Here is a 10,327-nt window from a genome sequence, read left to right as displayed (position 1 = left end):
TCGTTCAATTTGTAGCTCGTTAAAACTCTAGAAGGCATGATTCTTGCCGAATTTTGACAAAACTTGGTTTTATTATACAGTACCGCCCTGAAGATTGAATATTTGTCTTCTAGAGTTTTCACGAGCTAAAGATTGAAGACGTTTTCAAGAACAAGGGCAATAACTCATACCAAATATTATTCAGTGTCGCCCTAAAGAGTTCAAAAGAAGTGTATGACTGAAGGTTGAATATTTCATACTGGTGATTGTTACTGTTCTGCTAAAAAATTTTAATAGTATGATAAAAATTTACTTGGTTGTTTATAACATGAGTTAAACCACAAACTTCTTGTTTCTGGTTGGTGGTCATAAATTATAATATTCAAAGATCTTTTTTCTGAGGTAAAAAAAAACAGCTGAAGAGATTTGGACTGTCCATCGTGAAAGAGATAATGATATTTATGAGCTCCATTTGATTAATAGATAGCTATTAATAGGTTAAGATCGTTAAAATTTGGCTGCCTAAAAAATTTTGCATGTATATCACAATATTTTTATCTGATACATTTATTTGGTATTAGAACTCACAAAATTATTAGTTAAGTATAAATGCATTTATATAATAAACTTATTTAGAAAGAAATGACTTGGTAAGGGGGAGAAGGAAGTTTGTATATCTTCTAGAACATGGTAAATGTTAATAACAATTACTAGTCAATACCTGTCAAAATCAGCTTCAAATAATTTTTGAAGTTAACTATCTTTTATTGGTGGTTGTCATGATTATGGAGTTCTTTCTCTGAATGTGCACTGTGGGCTGCAGTGTGTGCGAGTTAAAGATCCCTTGACTGTTGGAATTCCAAATGAGTAGACTAATGCTGCTGTCCTTTTAAAATTGTCAATTCTTGACGGATTTCAACGAAATTTGGCTTGAGTGTTTGTTATCACCCATTGATAAAGCCTATTGAAAATGAGAAAAATCGAAAAAATATTTAGTATGTGTTATTGCCCTTGATCTTGAAAACTCGTTCAATTTGTAGCTCATAAAAACTCTTGCCGAATATTATTCATTACCGCGCTGAAGATTGAATATTTGTCTTCTTGAGTTTTCACGAGCTTCAGATTTCAAAAACAAGGGCAATAACTCATACTCAATATTATTCAGTATCGCCCTCAAGAGTTCAAAAGAAGTGTTTGACTGAAGTTTGAATATTTCATACTGGTCATTGTCACTGTACTGCTAAATATTTATGTTCAAAATCAAAGCTGCCAGTGGGCGTATATTACCTTGCCTGGCAAGCTATCTTCTAGCTTGTAAACACTCTAGAAGGCACAATTCTTGGTGGATTTTGACAAAACTTGACATGAGTGTTTGTTATCAACCAAGGATAATCCCTATTGAAAATCAGAAAAATCGAAAAATATTTAGTATGAGTTATTGCCCTTGTTCTGGAAAATGCATTCAATTTTTAGCTTGTAATCACTCTAGAAGACACAATTCTTGACGGATTTTGATGAAACTTGCTGTGAATGTTCATAATCACCCCAGGATGAACCCTATTGAAAATCAGAAGAATTGAAAAATATTTAGTATGAGTTATTGCCTTTGTTCTTGAAAACGCTTTCAAATTTAGCTCTTAAACACTAAAAGGCATGATTCTTGCTGGATTTTGACAAAACTTAGTTTTATAATTCAGTTCCGTGCTGAAGATTGAATATTTGCCTTCTAGAATTTTCACGAGCTAAAAATTGAACACGTTTTCAAAAACAAGGGCAATAACTCATACTCAATATTATTCAGTATTGTGCTAAAGAGTTCAAAAGAAGTGTATGACTAAGGGTTGAATATTTCATACTGGTGATTGTTATTGTACTGCTAAATATTTTGATTAAAAATCAAATCTGCCAGTGGGCGTATATTACCTTGCCTGGCAAGCTATCTTTCAATTAGGTACAAAAGGGTAGGAGGTAAAATTCCATTTATTTTATTTCCCAGAATATGTCAGCACAATAGAAACAATTAAATTATCATTTTTACTTTCAGATGGTCTTGTATCCTATGATATGCCACAAGGCAGCAAGCGAGGTAATGAAGTTGATCTGTACGATTTTACTTATGATGGTATGATCCATGAAAGACTCTCTGGAGGACTTGGTCAGCTAACTGATGGTGAAGAAGGTGATACCAACTTTCGTCTGGACTCTTTAGGACTCGGTATGAAAGGCTATGAATGGGTTGGATGGAAAAATGAGACTGGAAAAACCAAACCCATTGAAATTATCTTTAAGTTTGACACAGTGCGCAACTTCAGTGGCTTGAGCCTACATTGTAACAATCACTACAGTAAAGATGTACGAGTGTTTCGAAAAGCTGAAGTATTTTTCAGTATTGGAGGAAAATACTACAACAGAACACCAATTGTGTTTGAATTTGTCAAAGATGAATATTTTGAAAATGCTCGGAAAGTTATGATAAAGTTAAATCATCGTATTGGAAGATTCATCAAATTGAATTTATATTTTGAAACAAGATGGATTATGATCAGTGAAGTTCAGTTTACTTCTGGTAAGTTTTACAATTTAGATGTTCTAATTGTTCTAATTGTTCTATTGTGTCACACAGCGTACTATGAATTTTGAAGGACGACAAATATCAACCCTGAAAATACCAAAAAACTGCATGGCTTGTAAACGTGATAGATAAGAGTTTTTATTACATGAAAGGGGGGCGTATATTGCTGTTACAGATGTCGGTATGTCTGTATACAATTGCTCATAAACACTCTAGAAAGCACAATTCTTGACTGATTTTGACAAAACTTGGTATTGACCCAATGATGAAAACCATTGAAAATCAGAAAAAATGAAATATATTTAATGAGTTATTGCCTTTGTTTTTTGAACATTGTTCAATTTTTAGCATTTAAACACTCTATAAGGAACAATTTTCGACGTATCATAACAAAACTTAGTGAAATTGTTCATCATCGCCCATTGATAAACTCTATTGAAAATAAAAAACTTGAGATCTATTTTAGTTATTGACCTCAATCCTTGCCGGATACAAACATGGTACTATTGTTCTGTATCACTCCAGAAAGTTCAAAAGAAGTGTAGGACTGAAGGTTGAATATTTCATACTGGTGATTATTACTGAACTACCAAACATTTTTATTTAAAATCAAAGTTGCCAGTTGGCATATATATCCTTCTCTGGCAAGAAAATAGATCAAATTACCATCTTAATTGGGGGATTAATTAATCAGGCAATGATAATATTATTACGTGATGAGATTAACACGTGTTACTGGCAATTAAGATACAAGTGATGATAAATATTTTGTTGATTTATGGTAGAGAATGATTCCATTAATTCACAACAGTTCAAATTTCATAGCCTGTTTAATCTGGACGCTTAACTTGGCTTGACTTTATATGACTGAAGGGAAATAACTCAGAATTCTTCAGAATTGATGATATTTCAGAATACTGGATAAAGACCGGTAATTCATTTGAAATCTGTTTCCATGTTATATCACAAAATTCAACTTTCTATAACTTTTTCCAGAAATCTCTAAATTCTAAATTTTCCAATATGTCACATGAAAGCCTGGCCAAAAATGCACTATATCATGACCATGAAAATATTGAGCTAACCAAACTGAAAGTAGACCACAAAAATTAGTCAAAAATAGGCATTCGAAAAAACCGAAAGAGAGGGAGAAAGAGGATTTCTAAAAATAACACGGACTACATTCGTATACAATCATTGACATAAAAAGTTTTAGTGTTCTGAGTCCTATTTGGATTTGATCAATAATGTTCATCATTGTATCACCTACGTTGTCTGGATGCTTAACTTTTCTTAAAGTAATAACATATTTCTCATTTTCTCAGTTTGTACCCTTTATACCAGTATTTAGGAGATTACATTCATACCCCTTTTTCACTTCAAGTATTCTATTCATCTCTATCCAAATAACTTCCAGCTGCTTTCATACTAGCTAATTATCAGTATTAACGAGAGATTATCAATATCTCTAAATCTACCATAAGATTAGGCCATGCCAGAGTAGGATGTATGGACTCACTCCACTAATTAATTTGTCATCTCACGAAATTCAACCTTCTACAACTTTTTCCAGAAATCTTGTTGAAAGCTTTCCAATATGTCGAATGAAAGCATGACCAATCCTTAATGTCTCCTAAATAATTCAATATATGATGACCATGAAAATTTTGAGCTAGTCAAATTGCAAGTAGACTACTACCGGTTATACTCATCTGCAAGTGGTTGGGCACTTCACAAAACGACTATTTTTAGAATTATCCTTCCGACTTTAGGTCTTTCATCATCTCACCAAATCTTAAAGATAATGCAATTTCAAACATCAAATTCCAAATCTAAACCAAAAATTACTCAAAAATAGGCATGCAAAAACCCAAAAAAGGGAGAGAGAAAGAAGATTTCTAAAAATAGCCTGGACTACATTTGTATAAAATGTTAAAGTGGAGTGAGTCCTATATATGCAGGGTCCTATATATATGCACTTGGCTGTGGCTAAAGGGAAATAACTCTCTCTTCAAAATTTATGATATTTCAGACCACTTTGATTTGATAGATAATATTTAGAAAATCAGGTAAGTACAATGTCGGGAGAAGTTCTTTCAGAAGTATACACATCTGACTTAATAAAATCTTCATATTTGCAAATGGTTTTGTCTTGTTTTCAGAAATTGCTAAGGGTAACTTTACTCCGGAGACAGCTCCACCAACAACACTTCCACCTACATCTAATCCTGATCAGAAAAACAGAAATGGGCAAGATAATAGTGATTATGATAAATTTGCTATTGAATATGATGGTAAGTGTCTTCAATTGTTTTTCGAAGAAGGCATAAGGCTTGAAACTGTTTCAAAATTATATGAGTTTGAGTTTTTAAAGGCCATGGTTCATCATTTTGGGGGTTGATTTGGTACTGCACGAAAGTCGCATAATCCCTTGAAATATGCAATTCATTTTATTTCAAATATACCTCAAACTAGAAATTTCACTTTCTATTTCTATATATGACTTTTCTAAATCGGAGTGTCAAGAAAAGATGTTTTGTCATTTCTATATGCCCACATGAAATGGGGGGCGTAATTGGCTTAAACCATGTCCGTCCGTCTGTCTGTCTAGATTTGTTCGTAAACACACACAATTCATTATGGATTTTGACGATTCACATTTCTTGTAGGCGCGATAGAGATTACAGTTTTTATCTGATCTTGATGAAACTTGGTATGCATGTATATATTGATGAGATCTCGGTGAAGTTAGAAATTGGTAATAATTGCATTACCAGTTTCAGGGTTATTGCCCTTGACTTATTAAAAACGCATCAAATTTGGCTTGTAGGCACAAAAGAGACTACAGTTTTTATCTGATCTTGATGAAACTTGGTATGCATTTATATATTGATGAGATCTCAGTCAAGTTCGAAATTTGTAATAATCGGATAAATGACTTAGTAAAAACGCGTCAAATTTCGATTGTAGGCACGATAGAGACTACAGTTTTTATCCAACCTAGATGAAACTAGGTATGCATGTATATGTTGATGAGATCTCAGTCGAGTTCGTAATTGGTAACAATCGGATGAAAGGTTTCAGAGTTATTGCCCTTTACTTAGTAAAAGCTTGTCAAATTCGGCTCACGGTCACGATAGAGACTACAGTTTTTATCCAATCTTGATGAAACTAGATATGCATGTATATATTAATGAGATCTCGGTCAAGTTAGAAATTGGTAATAATCGGATCAACAGTTTCAGAGTTATTGCTCTGGTGTGTACAGCGATGAGACATTGTTCATGTTTGAATTTGATGATAACTTGATGAACTGTTTTTGCCTTGACTTATATTACATGATTTTAAGATTATTTGCAAATTCATTATGAAGCCACTAAAGATTTTGTTATCATTTCTGACAGCTGGTAGTGGGCGTATGTTACCTTGTCTGGCAAGCTATCTTTCTTACTTTTAAAGCTAAATTAATTAACACATGTCTCTTTACATTTCTTCGGTAACAAATCATCATTTCATCAAATACATTTTTTGAATATCAAACATCACCATCTGTCTTCACAATGGCATATTTTTTAGTGTTGAATCGTAATTTTTAACTGCAAAATCAATGTAGACCTACTAATAAAAATAATGATTCCACACAAAAAAATACGCTTTTTCAGTATAAAATGTCTTGTCTCAGACCCCCTTGCGGGGAATGGCATGGATCACATGGATCAAGCAGGCCTCTATTGATTTTGCAGGTAAAAATAACGATTCATCACTAAAAAATACGCTTTTTTCTTTTATATAACTTGCTAGGCAAGGTAATATATGCTCACTGGCAGCTAATTGCTTTTAGAAACATTCAGTTTGGCATTATGTCACTATCAGAATCTATAGTCTGTATCAGAAAAGCCAACAACGATCAGCGCCGCTTGTCGTCATAATTTCAATGCACACAATTATGAAGATAGATGGCACTGTTTGATATTCCAGAAATGTATTTGGTGAAATGCTAAGCAACATTTGTTGGGTATGATTTGTATTTGAAGATTTGTTACCGAAGAAATGTTTAGCTTTTAGCTTTAATACTAAAAAAAACTTAGAATTATGCTTATACAAATTTTACTTGACAAATTTTTGATTTAGAATTTTGATTTTTTTATGAACTAATGATCATTTAGTGAAACAAATGTTAAAAATGACCAACAAATGTAAGGAGTACATGGAGCAAAATAAGCGGTATCGCATCGCAGTTTGCGATAAATTTTCGGCAAAATGTGCTGTAATTTTCGTCAGTAGAGCAGTTTTTTGCGATACATAATATTTTCTAGTAATAAATGAAAAGTAAATTTTGTGTCTGAAACAATGAGAATCCATTAATTTGTTGCACCTTTTATTAAATTTCTCGAGGACTGAAAGTCGGCACAGAATCAAAGGAGGCATGATTGTTACTATAAAAAGTATCGTAGTCATAGATTGTGCTAAATGAGGAATATTATACTGAAGTGGATAGCAGATTATATTTCGGGTAGATAGAGTAGTTCAGCATGGATATGGCCTTCGTGGTGGAAAAAATTAATGCTTCATCATTTAACAATCGAAAGACAACACTCCTATTTGTAACAAAATAATAACAACTTTTAAATATCCATTTCCGTAAGAAAAACCGCAAACCCGAGGTTTAAATATCAGTTGGTTTGGACTTTTCTCAATCGAGAATCATAAGCACTACCTTGAAAATTTAGACTTAATGTCACGGAAATAAATATGACAAATGCAAGTATTTCATTCACTTCCAAAATAACATTGAAGATATCAGGAGTAAGGAAAGCCATTTTTGAAGAAATATTATAAAAAGTAACCATGTAGGCCTAAGTGCATTATTTACGGTGACAGATTTTTTAGATTTACTCAAGTGTCAAACGGAATGCGCAAATACATTTGGGGTTTAAGGTCTACTTCTTTTGTATTTATTTTTTCCACCGGTATTAAAATTGATAAAATCAAGATTCATTTAATTCAATGATACTAACATAACTATATAAAAAAAAGTTCTATACAATTTCAACTATCACAGAAGAAATTGCTCCATAAAATTTTAAAATGCTATGCAATTTCGGCCCAAAGAGCAAAAAACTAAGTAATTTGTACCCTGGAGTAGGAATTAAGAATTACAGCTAAGGATTAAGGCGTCTTAATATGGGGCTGTTTGGTCTTCCATAGTTATCACCAAGAAAAAGTGAAAAATTCTTAGTATGAGTTATTGTACTTGTTCTTAAAAACGCAGTCAATTCTTGACAAATTTGGACAAAAGTTGGTGATATTGTTCAGTATCAAATCAAAAAGTTCAAAAGAAGAGTATGACAGAAGGTTGAATATTTTATAGTGGCGATTGTTACTGTACTGCCAAATAATTGTTTGTTATCGAAATGTCAATTCTTTTTTTTTTTTTTTTTTTCGAAATTTACACACCTTCCTGAGCTTAGACTACAATAGTTGCAGCAACCATTCAACATTCACGAACCTTAGATATAGGCGACGATGTGCATAAATATATTTTGGATCTTTTTTGCAAAACCGGAAGTGCCACAGTTCAATATGTGCAAGAATAGATAATCGGCTCTAGAAGTCGTATTTTTCGGTCGATTTTCTTTGGGTTTGCATTTTTGGAATCTACTGTTAAAATCTGAAAGAATAGCAGTTTCAAAATTTCAAAATTCGAAAATTTTTCGCAGACATTTCTTGGCCGATTTTCGAAATTTTTGGACCATTTTTCAGTTTTATTCGGATTAATCTGAAATTTTGATAAAAGATGCATGTCACTAATGTAAACCATTTGATGTATTCCAAATTTTTGCGTCACTTCCGGTTAAAGTGGAAAATCGATTTTCACTTCCGGTTGAATAACTTCCGGTGTGATTGAAATATTTCAACGAAATTATGTATATCGTTATTAATCTTAATTCTATGGCCGATTTTAAAATAAAATTTAGTCCGAAAAAAATACTTCGGCCGCCATCTTGATTTGATACTTTTTCATAAAACTCAAAATGGGGCTTCGGGGGAGAATGGGATCGGTCAAATTTTTATGTTGGTGTATACTTTAGTCGATGGCGACAAAAATGTTGGAAATGGATTTTTGAATTTGACTTTTGCTTTTTTGCAACTTCCGGTTGAATTTTTTCAATTTTTGAAGGCTTGTAAATCGTGACCTTGACCTTTGATGACCTTGACCTTTATAGGGTCAAAGGTCATTGACCTTGGCTATCATTTGATACTTTGACCCCAGACATGTACTTCCGGTTTTATAGCTATCCGTAAAAAGCCAAATTCGCAACTTTGGACTGCTCTAACACGTGACCTAATTAACCTAGAGGGTTAATTTTTTCGGTTTCCTAATGTTCTTCTCATGCACTTTACATAGATATAGAACAATTGCTTTTTTAAAGCAAAATTGAAATTCGTGATTTTTTCAAATTTGAGTTTTGTTTTACCATATTTGTGTCTTTTTGATCTTGGTGTATGTATATCTTATGACCTATTTTATGGAGAACCTTGATATTTGGAATACAACTAGACACTTTGAATATGAATTCACCTATGGCAAAAAAATTGGGGTGGGCGTGGCGTGGCGAGGCAGGGGCATAACTCACATAGGATGCATTTGTTCAAAAAGGGCCTTTGCACACAATTACCTCATCCTTTTGGCCAGTTTGTGTTAACAGCTCAGTTGTTTCAGCTTTATAGTTCCAAAAAAGGAACGGGTTTTAACATTTGGATATTTTCATTTTTCGATTTTGACCTTTGTTGACATTTGTTGACCTATATCTTTTGACTTGAATAATGTAGAAGCTTGAAATTTGAAACACAACATAACATTTCGAATATCAATTACCCTATGCAAAAAAATTAAGGTGGGCGTGGCACATCCGGGTAATATTACTCATTATTGACATTTTTGGCCAGGAGCATAACTCGCAAAGTATACGTTTGTTCAAAATGGAACTTTGCATACAATTATCTCATGAATGGAACCACTTTGTCTTAGACATTCGGTTGTTTCTGCTTCTTAGTTCAAAAAAAGGAACAGGTTTTGGAAATTCAAATTTTTAATTTTTGACCTTGACCTTTGATGACCTTGACCTTTATTGGGTCAAAGGTCATTGACGTTGTCTATTAGTTTATGCTCTCATATTTGACCTCTGACGTCTACTTTCGCTTTTATAGCTGTCCAAAAACATCCAAATTCGCAACTTTGGACTGCTCTAGCATGTGACCTAATTAACCTAGAGAGTAAATTTTTTCGGTTTCCTAATGTGCTTCTCGTGTACTTTACATAGATATATAACAATCGTTTTTTTAAAGCAAAATTGAAATTCGTGATTTTTTCAAATTTGAGTTTTTTTTTTACAATATTTGCGACTTTTTGAGCTTAGTGTATGTATATCTTATGATCTATTTGATGTTGAACCTTGATATTTGGAATATAATTAGACACTTTGAATATGAATTCACCTATGACAAAAAAACTTATGTGGGCGTGGCACATCCAGGTTGAATTACTAATTGTTTACATTTTGGGGCTGGGGCATAACTCACATAGGATGCGTTTGTTCAAAAAGAGACTTTGCACACAATTACCTCATCCTTTTGGCCAGTATGTATTAACAGCTCAGTTGTTTCAGCTTTATAGTTTTAAAAAAGGAACGGGTTTTAGCATTTGGATATTTTCATTTTTCGATTTTGACCTTTGTTGACTTTTGTTGACCTATATCTTTTGACCTCTATTAT

At 32.9% G+C, this 10,327-nt stretch overlaps 1 protein-coding gene across 1 annotated transcript in view; it reads left to right on the top strand.

The window, feature by feature from the left end:
• The window catches only part of LOTGIDRAFT_116145 (hypothetical protein), a gene marked incomplete at both ends in the record, with an annotated part of 39,536 nt that overhangs the window by 1,780 nt on the left and 27,429 nt on the right, over window positions 1-10,327 (top strand). Inside the window, 2 exons of the mRNA XM_009054940.1 lie at window positions 2,024-2,565; window positions 4,743-4,812. Of these exons, the coding sequence (XP_009053188.1) occupies window positions 2,024-2,565; window positions 4,743-4,812 (612 nt within the window). The remainder of the gene's footprint in view (window positions 1-2,023; window positions 2,566-4,742; window positions 4,813-10,327) is intronic.

The sequence above is a fragment of the Lottia gigantea genome, assembly GCF_000327385.1.
Source record: "Lottia gigantea unplaced genomic scaffold LOTGIsca_23, whole genome shotgun sequence".
NCBI classification, from domain to species: domain Eukaryota; kingdom Metazoa; phylum Mollusca; class Gastropoda; family Lottiidae; genus Lottia; species Lottia gigantea.
The sequence above is the reverse complement of the archived record's forward strand: the minus strand, read 5'-3'. Positions and strand labels throughout refer to the sequence as shown.